Genomic DNA, 15,113 nt, shown 5'->3' with positions numbered 1-15,113 from the left:
TTTTATTCATGCGGATAAAAAATTATCAAATTAGTGAAAAATCTAAAGTTTAATTTTGCCATGTATCCAAACATACTTTCTATCTCTATATGTATGTATAAATTGATGTTTTAAATTTTAGAAACCTACTCGTTAATCTCCATAAATAACGGAAGACCCGCTTTCAATAAATCATGTTTATTAGCACAAACTTTATTATACGATTTTCTAAACAGCCCAGTGAGCAATGAATGAATGAAAATATTTATTTTCAGGCAAGTATTGGCCCATAGATAAATACCTTAAAACTATACATATTATTATAAAATATATCTTAAAACTAAAAACACACAATTATGGCTGCGATGCAGTTCGCAACCCCGCAGTGTCGGGTGTGCAATGTCCAGCGGCCATCAAGCGGTCTATCAAAGCACGCTCCTGCGTATACCGTTCAGTCCAATATGTTGGCGGGATAATGGAGCAACATAACCGTCCACTAACGTTTCTTCACACTTCAAACAGCGCCGGTATCATTCCTGACTGCGATTTTGTAGGAAAACTCCGCCGTTAGATTTACAAAATTATGATCAAAAATGTTTGTGCTTAGCTTTAGTGTTAAATAAAATCTGGACACAACTCATTGTTGAGAAGTTCAGAGTGTGTTTGTATATCTTAAAGCAGTTTATCTTTCTGTATTGTTCTATTATTTTTGATAGTATCAAAACCAAGGGAGCAATTAAGTTTTGTGCCATCAAGAAAGTTCTTATATCAAAGGAAAATTATGCAATTAGTCAGTAAAAAAAAAGTAGTCAGTTATATGTCACTTAATAAAATCATATGTCAGATTCAGATATTCTCTTCTTAAAATGTATCCAAGGTCTTTAAAAATTATGAAGAAATGGTTCGGATGTGTTCAGTTAGTTTCATTATCAATATCATTAAGTTTCGATACAGTTTATAAAATATATGTTACGTTACTTAAAAAAAACAAGTGTCTGACTGATCGTACACCTATTACTGTTAACACTTCTGGTGGTCCTCGATGCACTTTGCGCGGCGTGTGCGCAGATCGAGTATTCCAATTGCCCAACGACGGGTGGAAACCTCGAGATCCGTACTATAACCTATGATGAATAGTGTAGAGCGAACTTATACTGGTGGTACGAATTGCTTGCACTCGCTAGGCTGTTGTAATACCAGGCACGTTCTATAGGCATGGTTGCATTATTCAGCTTTTTCCGCTCGCGTTCTCAACAAGTGGGCTAATGATTCCGTTAGCACATCCACAAAACGACGGACCATTGGATGCTACGAGTAACTGCATAGTCCGTAGTTTATTAGTAATGGATGGAATGGACGTGTGAAAACTGTATTACGTACTAAAAGAAATTAATTGATCGAACTGATACGGTATTGATGAACGAATCGAACTGATGCTGTTAAGACTTATAAGAACTGCCCTCAAAAAAGAATCAATAACATCTTTAAAACTACGAAAACAACAGAATATTAGAAAGGTACTTAATCATTTATTAACTCATTTTCATTTGAGCTAAGTCGTACTTGTAAAAGTCAAAAAAACGTACATAATGTAATTAGTTCGGTACATCCCAGGGTTTATCAATGAAAAAACCTATTACTTAGAATACTTAGATAAAAGAAACTCGTCTAACAGAAAACACCACACAGGATAACCGCTATTCTCCAAAATCACGCGGTTGCGGACAAAAGTAAATGGTAAAGTACGATATTTGCATAAGACCGCTTCACGCGCTCGCTGAAACGCATTGAGTCGTCGACCGCCAAAACGTATTTTTCAATGATCACTTTCACTAGTTTCGCGGCTTTGTACGTAAATGACGTAACCCGTCGTGCGGGCGATTTCATTTTTGACTGCAGTCCATTATAATACGGGTTGGTAAGTCGGTGATGTCGTTAGCCGATCGTAATAGCAAAAGGTAACTATTACGTTTACCGGCGTCGTGATTGGGTCATCAAGCGATTCGCTTCAGTCATCTATTTATCGACAACAAGTTCATTTTCAGTAGGTAGGTTTTTATATTGCTTACTGACTTATAAATGTGTCTACGCCTGAAGTAAATAAACGGTTAAATCTATTAATTTATTATTTTAGGAGAAATAAAAACCTCTTCCTTATTTATATCATTTATATGTTATTTTCCAGGTTAATAAATAACTATTATTCGCTTCGAATTCGTTAATATGAACGCTAGCTTATCTTTTCTTTTAGAAATAATGTAAATACATAAAATTGACAATAAAGTAAACTAAAAGAACATTAGCAACTTCGCAATAGAAAGCAATTTGTCATAGAAAGTGCAAACGGATGATCACTTTCGTTTGTCGGCGTATTTCAGCAATCCATAATAATCACAATAGCCTATTAGGTGCATTGATTGATCTACCGGCCGTACAAAAGATGCTGAATTATGCGGTAGTTTGTTTCAAATTCATCTGTCAAATTGATTATGATACATTGGTCATGCGCTCAAAATGCATAACAATTGGAGATACAGGTACTAGATAATGGAGCTCGCTATTAATCAATCATGCTTAAAAACCAATTGTAACAAACAATATGTAACACAGCGTGAAGCATGTCTGCTTTGCAAGTGACCGATTGTCGTTGAGGTCTTTTGTATGAAGGCTGGAAGCGCGTGAAGAAGATAAACACTTCGATTAAAATGTCATTTATAATTAATAATAGGGATGTTTCCTGTGTTTAAACTAAATTATTTAATTAAAACCAAAATATTACTTTATCAAACAACCGTTTCCGTTGCCGGGCGTCAGACCGTCAACAACTCCTGAGGATGCCTCGTAGAGAGGCGAAACACGTGTCGAGGTTTATTCTTTTGGTGGTGGTTTGTTATATTTATTTGCGTATTTATTTTTGCGGTGGGAGGGTGGGAATATTAATTGCATGTAAAAATACGCAAGTAAGTATAACGGGTTAGCACTGATTGACTAGCACGTTATCTTTTCGCGGATTAGCAAAGTAATATTTTGGTTTTAATTAGTACGGATTTCCGCAAAGTAACGCCTGATTCTATTCACTATTTAAATTATTTAACACAATGGACGGAGTGAAGCAGAAGATAATTATTAGAAAACGTAGCGAGCAGTTATTTTTTGACATTATTTCTAAATAATAAATCGGATTGAACTAAAAAAGTACGAAGGTGACTTGACCGTGACCTTCGAGCAACACGGAAGGGAGGCGGCATTCGCACTATTTCCCCTCTGCCATACAAGATTAGCGCGTCAATCTAATCTAGCGCGGGTAATAAAACTAGTTGCACTTGGATTTTTCACTAGACCGAGACCAGTCGCGCGCGTGAACACTGCTGCACAAAAATGCCTGTTTGCTCGGTTTTTTGTTATAAAAAGAGGTCGGGGACATCAAAATTACAAAAAGAAAGTGTTACATTTCACATGTAATTTTTTTTTTTTACATTCATACGTTTAATTACATTCAAACACAATTATTATATTTTAGTCTCATGTAATTGTTGGATTTATCGATTTTGCTCGCTCAGTACAAATTGCGGATCGGTCGAGCGACAAATCCAATACAATAACATAAGTAAGTAAGTAAATATTCTTTATTGCACCAATAATTATACATTTTACATACATGTAAAACTACAAAGAAACAACATACTTCAACGAAAATGTGTTAGTGTGCGTGTTGTGACACTTGTCACTCGTCCGTACACAAAAAGAGATCGAGGTTTGCAAGATTTGTCTTTGACGTGTGTCATTTTCTATGTATTTGTGTCGTCATTACAGATTGGATTTTGTATGTAAGTGTGTGAGAAGTGCGACTGTGTGCACCTTTCCCCCCGCGAAAAATGGCAGAAAGATTTGTACGGTGAGATATCGCTTGGGCCCCTCCCTTCCGATGTGTCGGAAGCCGGTGTTGCTCGAAGACCGTGACTTTACTTGTATTATAGAGTTTTCATATTCCATAGTGGCTTATCGTTTTGACAGTTCCAAAAAAGAAACTGATTTGACTAGTAGGAAAGTACCCTATTGTACATATGGAATACTAGAAAGTTAAGGCAGTCAGTCGATGTTTAACTTCATGCGAATTACCATAAAACCGAGTCTAAAAATCTATTCTTAGGACAACAGAAATATACAGGCCAATTCGAAGTAATTCGAACGTACGCTGACATCAGAATGATATTTGAATCATGTTAATTAGTTATCGTGCATTTCGCTCGAACTTGTCCTTAAATGTATTAGCGCAGGCGAGACGCGCGATTAATTAATATGATTAATTATATAAATTCATATAAATCATTCTGATAATGTCAGTGTACGTTCGAATTGGCCTGTTAGATATTTCAGCTGGTTAGATTAGATATCACATTTTTAAAATCATCATCATCATCATCATATCAGCCAGAGGACGTCCACTGCTGGACATAGGCCTCCCCCAAAGAGTGCCACAATGACCGGTCTTGCGCCACCCGCATCCAGCGGACTCCCGCGACCTTTACCAGGTCGTCAGTCCACCTTGTGGGGGGTCTACCCACGTTGCGCCTTCCGGTACGAGGTCGCCACTCGAGAACCTTTCCGCCCCAACGGCCATCAGTTCTACGGGCAATGTGCCCCGCCCACTGCCACTTAAGTTTAGCGATTCGGAGGGCTACATCGGTTACTTTGGTTCTGCTGCGGATGGCCTCATTTCTGATGCGATCACGCAGAGAGACTCCAAGCATAGCCCTCTCCATTGCCCTTTGGGTGACTTTGAGCCTTCTTATGAGGCACACAGTAAGCGGCCACGGTACAGTTCCTTTTTAAAATAATGGTTCCTAATTTTTCTAGTTCAAAATTTGTATCATATATTATATAGTTAGGTTTTTTTATCATAATAAAGGAAGTAATCAGCGAACAGACGTATCGTAAATGCGAAATATGCTTTTATTGAAGCAAACACTAATAACTAAGTTCATCGCTTTGGTATAAATTCAAAATTAATTAACAATTTTATGTAAAAATACTTTGAAAACACGGGAAAATGTCAAAATTATGGGACCTTGACGAGTAATTATCATTATCTATCAATGCGATTCGCACATATGTAATATATATAATATAGCAAGGAGTTGGTGCAGCGAGTGTTTGAGAATGATGGTAATAAGTACGATAAATTTTCATGCACGAATTGGTTCAGTTTTTTTAAATATTCTAATGGAGACTTCAACATTATCACACCTAAATAATCCTATGTCTTTATTATCGAAATACAACCTAGGTATCATTAGGTCAAAATGAATATGTTGCAAGTGTTACAAGCAACGTCAAATCCCAACCAATACAAGTACCTCTCAAACGAATGCTTTCACGCCGCGGGCCGAAGGGAAAGTACTCACGACCGGCCCTACGAGGGTTCAAGTTCATGTCCAATGTGCACAGGCATGATAATGTGCGGTTACAAATCTCAATTACCACGATAACTCTGGCGTACTTTTACGACCAGTTTTCGGGAACGAAAGACGTTCTATCACTGCATCAATCTCACCAATTAAGCACATAATACATCATGTAAAATATTTCCATCGCTCGTTTAGTTTCGATTTTATGATTTTAATTACTGTCTACGGTGCTCATAATTTATGAGTATATAGGAACATTTTAATTTAGATGGAAAGCGCTTTGCCTCGCGGCGTAAGGCCAAGGCCTTTTACGAGTATGTACATTGCATTCGCGAGGCGGTCTGTTTAATTGTTTATCGTTAAACGATAAAGTACCTACTGAATATCTCAAAATAGTTTTCACATTAGCACTGATTATTGTTTATTGTTGTTGTTTTTATTTAAAGTGTTAAAACTTTCACATACTAGCTGTCATGTCATGTACATAGGTACAGTAAGCTGCAGAGATAACTGGCTCCCTTTATAAGTTCAAATATACTTACTACTACTACTGCACTTACGAATGGTTAGTTGTTATTATACATATGTATATATTATCTTAAGCTAAGTATCGGAGCAATTTATTGATTATAAACTGAAATAAATGTTATATACTAAGAAAAAGTGACCAAGGCCTCTAGTGCCCCAGGCTGGAATCGAACCAGCGTCCTCTGCTATCGCGGCAGGTGCCTAAGCCACTCGGCCACCGGGCCACAGCGGCATAGGTCAAATTTTCCAAGCATATGCACTTCTTACTGAAGCAATTTATTGATGTTAATATTATTCCATAGTAATATTGGATTATGATACAGATCCAATTTAATACTAAGAATTTCATGAAAGGTCGTTTAACATAATTTTTTTTATAAAAAATACTAGTCTAAAATGTTTCTAGCATAAAATCTAAATGTCAAAAAAACATAACAATCTTTTATTATGTATGTATGTACTTCTTAGTAAGTACCTACATACATTGAAATATCCGTTATTTCTGCAGCTTACTGTACATGTGTGTGACGTGTGTTTGCAACTTACGAATCAGGTTTAATTTTATAATGAAGGACTCGGAGAGTATATTCGGCAATATTGTCCGGATTTATTAATATTTATTTAGATTAATCATTATCTATTTGGAATCTGTGATATACGGGATTACAAAACCTATATTTATGCTTCGAGTAAAGATACTTTGTGCCTCTTTAAGGCCCCGTGGGCTCAGGCAGGTTCTTCTCTCACTCTCACTGAGCGTAAGATGAACGGGATTGCGGATTTCATGTTTATGAATTTTAATCTTTTGTCAATGAAGTCAGTAGAAAAAAATCCTCCAGATTGCGCATTAAATTTTTTGCAACCGTATTGTGATCTAATAAAGCGCTACGATTTTTCAAAATCTCTGCTGGTTGAACCTACTGCACCTTAAACCTGCAAATTGCTCAGTACATTTTTACCACTAATTACTAATATGGTTTTGAATATTCCGATTCAAAGGTTTACTAATATGTGGCCGAAAATTGTATGGCAAATTATCACTACCCAAACTATTTTTCCCATAGTATCATTTGGCAAAACTATCAGACGGCAGACCAATGTTTCGCATATATAACATGTCGCAAATGATTATTTACAATATTATTGTATGGCAAAATATTTAGTTGGTCATGTTTCAAAATGTCTTTTATTGTTATGTCGAATGTATTGATAGGCATAAATTATTTATCGCCTAATATTGTGAATAACCTACCTATCTCTGGGAGCAGATTCGTTTTTAGGGTCACCAAAAAAACATAACCCTAACCGACCTATCTCTGGGAGCAGATTCGTTTTTAGGGTCATCAAAAAAAAATAACCCTAACCTACCTATCTCTGGGAGCAGTTTCGTTTTACGGGTCATAAAAAAAAATAACCATAACCTACCTATCTCTGGGAGCAATTTCGATTTTAGGGTCTTAAAAAAATAACCATAACCTACCTATCTCTGGGAGCAGTTTCGTTTTACGGGTCATAAAAAAAATGCTAAATATAGTTGTGATCCAATAATAAGTATGCGAAATTTCAATTTGGGCAAACGTTATTTAACAATAAATAGTTAGGTATAATAAAACATTTGCTTAGTAACTATTTTTCTAAATAAATCGTGGTAAAATGAACATCTGCTAAATAAAATTGTGTTCAAATAAAAATTATGCTAAATAATAATATGCTAAGCATTGGTTTGCCAACTAAAAGTACTGCAATAAGTTGGTTGGGAAGTGAAATTAGGCGAAAAATATTTCGGCGAGATGGCAGTACACCCGATTCAAAGCATTCTCAAACTTTTCTTACAAAGATGTATGTGCATTGTGTATCACATAGGGCTTGCAATTCGATTATTCGAATATTCGACCTGTTTTGATATTCGAATATTTTTTATTACTACAAAAAATCTATTTTCATCCGCTATAGTTACAGTTTCTATGTATTTTGCCGGGTATTTACAGTGAATGAGGAACGGTAGGTACCCAAATGCGAAGGAAATAATGTTTTTACTGTATTCCTCTCGATAGGCTTCGTGTATACAGTTAAACCTAACTCAATTTCAAAGGAAACGAAATCAAATGTATGTTTTATTACGGTGCGGCTAATGTTTTTTCTAGGTACAAGCAACGTTATCTACGTAAGTTATATCTAACCATGCACCTTTAGCTAACGAATAATCCACCCGGTAGTCGGCCAACTTTTTCCCTTAAATATTCCAATACCTATTATATAATTTATGTAATAGCCGACCATTAGGAATCAAACCTAAACTGGCCAAGACAAATAAAGTCAATAAAGATTCAAAATACAATGGAATTAAAGGCAATTTTACAGGCCTCTTAACGACTAGAAGGTAATTTAAATCAGAAAATGATTACCTACTAAAATGATTTTTCTCTTACATACGTGTTTGGATGGTTAAAGTAATATTAATTCACGCAAAGACGCATTTATAATAAAAAAAAAATATCTAGAAATATTTAAATACGTCTAATTTTTGCCTTTAACTTATAAACGTGGGCATCTCAGAGTAGGATGATAAAATCTAGTCAATTAAGTTGATTTCTGCAAAATATCATTAGTTTTAGCAATATGTGATAAAATCTTTTAAATAAAACGATAATAAACCGATTTCTCGTTCCTTTTCTTATTTTTTTAAATATTCGAATATCTCGTCAGAAAAAGTCGAATATTCGAATACCTGAAAGTTTCGAATATTTGCATTCCCTAGTGTTACAATAAAATACCAAACCGAACGCACCATCATGCGTAAACTAAGTGCAATGCGGATATTTAAAAGAATCGGCATGCCATCGCATCTCATAGTGTCGTACGCACCTGAAACACACTTCCCACGTCCCCATGCTCGGGAAATTAGGTGTATTACGCGAACAATGTTAGGCATGCGGGTCGACGAGCAGTGGGAACTATTAAAAAGTAGGTAGCTAGAATTATAGATCCCACCAAAACCATTTTCATGTAAAATGTTGCCAAGACGAAACCATAAGGCTCGCACTGTCAAAAAGTTATCAGATCTCTTGTAGAGCCAAGCTTCTAACTCTACAAGGCCTAACTTCATAAACTCTACACCTTAGTCAAAATATGTGGCTTGGGCGTTTCGATATTAGCGATAAAGTTTCGCGGACAGGCGAATAAAGGCATTTTATTTATTTACGGTGTCGTTTTCGTGTTTTCAACCCTGCCAGCCGTATACGATATACAAGGGTATAGTGGTAATAATGAATACAAAAACCTGGAAAATTTAATTATTTTTCGTTACGATCCAAGCGACTTTTTCTGTATAATTAGGTTTTTAACGGTTCATTAACGAAATAGGTATAAAAAAATCGGTGTCAACTCCGTTAAACTCGATATGATGTATCGATTCATTTTATCAGTGTCAAGCAAAAATGCGCGAAGTTATGTTGGTATCCGACTGTTATGGCATCGGCCTTGTTAGGACTCGCAAACTGCTGTGAACACAAACAATATCCGGTCGTATGTTTTTGAGAAAATCTCGTTTGTTTGAGCAACTTTCTTCGCTACGTACCTGGTCTACAAATATTTGTGGTAAGAATATTGCTGTATGCTGTTGTTGAATGACTTCAATATATATAATGTTGTACTACATAATCTTTTATTTTATCTGATAACACTTCTAGAATAAACATGTAACTAATGAGCAGTAGGGAATGCAATAACCGGCCGAACTTCATAACCGGTTTCAGTTACGGTTATGCCTGAAAAATAACCGAATATCGGTTATAATCGGTTACGGTTATTTTCAACAAAAAATGATAAATTTACAATGAAGTCATTAAAACATTACGAAAATAAAGATACAGTATTAGGGAATGTGAGTATAAGTCTTCGTTTTTTAATAAAACACACAAAATACAGTAAAAGTAAAATATAATAAAACAAAAAAATAAAAAAATAAATAAAAAAAACCTTGGACGTGATACAATATTCAATAAAAATATTTCATAAATAAGGGAAGTAAATTTGGTATATTTTCATTATTAAAGTACACGATTGACAAAAAATATAGTCACAGGCGTCACAGCCAAAAAAGGCAGGATTTTGTAGTCATTAGATGATACAAACATAGAATTTAAGTCATAAATAAATAACCGTAACCGGTTATTTGAGTTTCCAATATTCGGTTATGAAATTTTGTCAAAATATTCGGTTATAACCGAATATTTCGGTTATGGTTATAACCTATTTGCATTCCCTAATGAGCAGCGACAATATTAAAATATAACCTTTAAATAGTAGAAATGGTGCGACAAATCGACAATAAAGATGTTTGCTTCAATAGGCACTAATCATTTGGCATATCTGACTGTACAATAACCCAAAAGCCCTGTACAAAAATATACAAAACTGAATAAACACACTGTGGACTGGTACATTAGTGTAATTAATACTAAAATCATTAAATGCGGTTATAAATAACTATAACGTGAACCTACATAAAAACAGTTTCCCACAAACACCTAATGAGCCAAACCCTGATATCTAAAGGTTGAATCATATAAATACCAGCCGCTTATTGCCAAATGAAGCTCATGTTTGGGGGAAGCGGATGCGGTTTGCGGCGGATCTCGTACTTTCACCTGCGCGGCGGCGGCGCAACTCGTCGAGTCGTCGCGCGCGCACCTGTCCCGCGCGAGCCCACTAATTACTCCCGTCTATCGCGATTAACATGATAACTACTCTCATGCTACACGGGTTTATCTAAGATAAATAATTGTTCAGATTAAATGCATTAAGATATATTGTGGCAAAGCTAACGATTACTAATATACAATGGAAATGGAAGACTATAAAATAAATGACGAAATTCAATTACTTATATGTACATTTTTATGTCGTTCTTAATAATAATGCTTTACAGTTAGAACTTTCAGCCTAAGTGTTTACTAACCTAACCTAACTTTAAAAGCAACCGGCCATCCATAGTTTATCAACAGGCTCTTGTTGATCCTTTTTTACAACATTTTGATAGATAATTGATAGCGTGATTACGAGTGTTAATTGCATCATAAGCACTTAGGTACTAGTTAATGATCCATTTAAGTGATACTTCACTTGTGATAGTCACACAGTACGGGCATTAAATATCTGACAACCTTCGATCGGAAGTGAAAGCCCTTAAATATTATGAGCCTGTACGTAGAGGGCTGTCAAAGAAAGCTCTAGTTGTTAAAGAGCCGCGCATGTTTTATAGGTCCGGTGTTTTCTTCCGCAACTGACAATCTCGATCAGTAGGCAATTTCTAACCGGTTTAGAAAACGCGAGCGTACGCATCGCCCGCGCCCAGCCGCCGCCAGCGCTGGTAGCTATTCTTGAGCGCCGGTCAAGCCAGCACCCGGCTCTCGCCCCATATACATCTCCACTTCCACATACTAGAATTAAGGCCTTAAAACGCTTAATGCAACCTAGAGCTTGTTCTCTCGAAATAGAAAACCTACTCGACTCGAAACCTACAGCCTTAGCTGATTCCTATTAAACAGTAAACTCCGTTGCAGAAAAATTCTTAGAATGACAATAGCTTCTTGCAGCTGCAAACAGGAGCTCAAACGTGGAACAATACGGCAAATATCGTGAAAGCATCTTCGGAACTCATCTAAGTAGTATGATTGCTTTGATTAATATTATAATTGGTCCCGCGAGCTATCCATCAGTGTAGAAAGTCGGAAAGAACGCCGTCGCTCGCGGGACGAGCGCCCGCGCACGCGTCGCGTGGCGCAACTAGAGTGCGACGACAACGCGCCCGCGGAATGTGCTCTGCCAATGCAATTACCACAATCAAACCATATAAATCTACTCCTAATTTATTTTATATAAGTATTATTTTTAGAAACGTAAATTTACACACTTTCAATTTCTCTAATTTCAGGATGCAAGATGCGAAACAGCGGTGGACTCTGCCTCGTTGCCCCTGGAGCACCGCGCGGGCGGCGGCTATGGCCCGCCTCTACCCCCGTCACACTCCGACGACCCGTGGCCCTTAGCGACGCCGGATAGCCCCAAGATCAAACATTTGCAAGTGCAGTGCGAAAAAACTCATATGCGCGTTAATATTGAGTTCGATCGTCCATTCTACGGGATGATCTTCTCTAAAGGTTTTTATAGCGATCCTAGTTGTATGCATCTAAAACCTGGCACAGGACACCTCAGTGCCACGTTTGAAATCTTCTTGAACAGCTGTGGCATGTCTAGCTCTGCAAACCACAATGTTGCTACTTACGGAAGTCCGACTCCGAGCGGATCCTACGTTGAAAATACGATCATTGTCCAGTACGATCCCTACGTCCAAGAAGTTTGGGATCAGGCAAGAAAATTACGATGCACCTGGTATGACTTCTATGAAAAAGCAGTCACATTCAGACCCTTCCAAGTGGATATGTTGCATGCAGTCACGGCGAACTTTCTTGGCGACAACCTGCAGTGCTGGATGCAGATACAAGTCGGCAAAGGACCCTGGGCTTCCGAGGTGTCAGGGATAGTGAAAATAGGACAAACCATGACAATGGTGCTGGCAATAAAAGACGACGAAAACAAATTCGACATGCTTGTACGAAACTGTGTCGCGCACGACGGCAAGCGAGCACCTATACAACTTGTAGATCAATACGGCTGCGTAGTAAGACCTAAAATAATGAGCAAATTCCAAAAAATAAAGAACTTTGGACCGTCAGCATCAGTCGTATCCTTCGCATACTTCCAAGCGTTTAAATTCCCAGATTCAATGAACGTACACTTCCAGTGTGTCATCCAGGTATGTAGGTACAACTGCCCTGAACCTAAATGTGGTGGTCTTGGAGCTGATTACGGTGTACCACTACTAGGTGGCAACTCTCTCAGCGCTGGGGAATACGGAGCACCAAACTCGCCTCATGCTGAATATGGACCTCCACCACCGTCGCCGCACGGTGAGTACGGAGTACCTCCGGCGTTCCCCGACCCACGACACCCCGCAGACGCAACCGGCTCCTTCTCAGAAAAACGTGACGATGCTGTTCCACCCCCTCAGGCACAAGTCTCCTCTACACCTAATGCACCTAGCCCATCTTCCCCTGCGCCGTCGCGAGATGAGGACGAAGTGAATCTACCACCCCCACCACCACCGGGCCGTCGGGGCGTATACAACACAGTCAAGAGGAAAGACGAGGCTCATGGTAATCTCGCAACTCTAGGGGGACGACCACGATCAGTAGAAGATTTGCCAGAAAGATTGGTGGGCGCGAGACGGCGGAGAGAAACATCAACGCATTCACGCATTTACAAGCGTGACGCTCAAGAAATGACAGATGTAAACACTAGTCGTACAATTCAGGTTGTAGCACCGGGTGACGTTAATTTCGCATTAAATAACGCAGCGGGTAACGAAACAGTAGTTATTCAATCTCCCGCGAGCGATCCGGAGACCATCTGCATGTCGGTTCCGTCGTTTGTGGCGGGGCTGGTGATGCTGCTGCTGGTGCTGGTGGTGGCGTCGCTGGTGGCCGCCTTCCTGTTCGTGCGCGTGCGTGCGCTGGATCGGAAGGGCGCGCACGGCGCCGCCGCGTACTACGAGACGGATTACGTGAAGCACGCCAACTAGGTGGTCAGTGTGTCGGTGTGTGTGTGACGCGAGGACGTTCCATAAACTCTTCTCGGATCCAAAGAGCGTGCGTGCTTCGGCCCCGGCCGGACGGCGCCGCGGCTGTCGCGGTCGCGATCGAAGCCCGGTGACGTGTGAGTCGTGTGACTTATTTATTTAGTTATTTAATGAGCGTGATGTCTTTGTTCGACTGTTTTGTAAATTATTTTATTCGTGTGAAACGCACTCTGTACTGCCTTATACCTATAGTCGATACGTCTGTTGTAATTTTGTAAAGAGTCGTAAGTAAGGAAAATAGTCCTTAAGTTGTATACCAATTAAAGTGTCGTGTGGAAAGTTAAAATTTGTTTCAACTTTTACTAAACGTTCATTGTACCCTGTACCCCGTTCAATGACGCCAACAAAAACTAAAGAAGCCCACCGATTACCAGTTCGCCGGACGATATCAGCCTGTCAGTTAAACGCAAAAGGTGACAGTTCCGAACAACTGACAGGCTGATATCGTCCGGCGAACTAGTTATCTGTGGGTCCCTTATGTCAAATAACAACTAGAAAATCTTTAGGGTAACTCCCCTAAACGTCAAATGCGAATTTTTTTTTACCCCGACCCTATGATGTAAGATGGGTAGGTAAGTCTTTCAAAGTTTCACTTTCAAGTAACAGGAGTCAACAAGAACCATTTTTTGATTATGTACCTAAATATTTTCGGAAGTAATCGCACCGAAAGAGAAAAAATTGAAAATTATAATTTAAGATTAGGAACTTGAAACTTTGTAAATAGGTACTTTATAGTCTTTATCTTTATAGAATAGAAAACTAATTTCAGCGTGTTTGAAAACTCATCCCCCAAGGTGGTGAAAAACGGGTTGAACTTGAAAAAATGAATTCATTCGGGAAAAAATCCACGCGGACTGAGTCATGGGTAACAGCTAGTACTTACTTAATATGCAAAAGAGACGGGGTATGCTAAATTCCGCGAACTACGACTTGACAGGTAGCCATGATAGCCGCGATATCCTTGATCACATATCAATAACCAAAAAAACAGCTCGATGATTTAATATTTGTGATGCAGCATGTCCGTGCCAAGTACAAGTAAGGTAACGTATCTGAATACGTGCGTGGATGTAATGGCGCAAAAGTGTGAGAAAAGAAATAGATACATTGTGTTAAATAAGTATCACACAAAGAAATACAATAATGGAGCTCTCACGTTTTAGTTAAAATATAGTTCGCGTCACCGACGCCAGTCGGAAGACAGTGATCTTCACATAATTGTATTTCATTTCAGAATTTAATGAATTACGGGGAGTAGATTATTTAATTTATTACATATTTTACATGTATTATTAATAATATTTTAGAATACTTAAGACAAAATAAAATTGAATATAAATACTATAGGTAAGCACCTTCCCGATTTATATTTTCCTTTTAAACAAACGTGATTCTGTTGCGCACCTCTAGGTACTCGTATAAGTACGAATAGGTAGGTAGGTACGACTTTAATGGACCTATACGAACACAACTTGTGGAGAATTGGCGTACCTACAAGT

General features: G+C 38.2%; 1 protein-coding gene across 1 annotated transcript in view; it reads left to right on the top strand.

The window, feature by feature from the left end:
- Nucleotides 1–13,900, top strand: part of LOC134789865 (cuticlin-4) — a 50,377-nt gene extending 36,477 nt beyond the window's left edge. The window contains exon 4 of the mRNA XM_063760537.1: nucleotides 11,851–13,900. Within this exon, the coding sequence (XP_063616607.1) occupies nucleotides 11,851–13,557 (1,707 nt within the window). The 3' untranslated portion in view covers nucleotides 13,558–13,900. The remainder of the gene's footprint in view (nucleotides 1–11,850) is intronic.
- The last annotated feature ends 1,213 nt before the right edge of the window (nucleotides 13,901–15,113 follow it).

The sequence above is a fragment of the Cydia splendana genome, chromosome 4, assembly GCF_910591565.1.
Source record: "Cydia splendana chromosome 4, ilCydSple1.2, whole genome shotgun sequence".
Classification (NCBI taxonomy): Eukaryota; Metazoa; Arthropoda; class Insecta; order Lepidoptera; family Tortricidae; genus Cydia; species Cydia splendana.
Note: the sequence above shows the minus strand (reverse complement) of the source record. Positions and strands in the feature narration are given on the sequence as shown.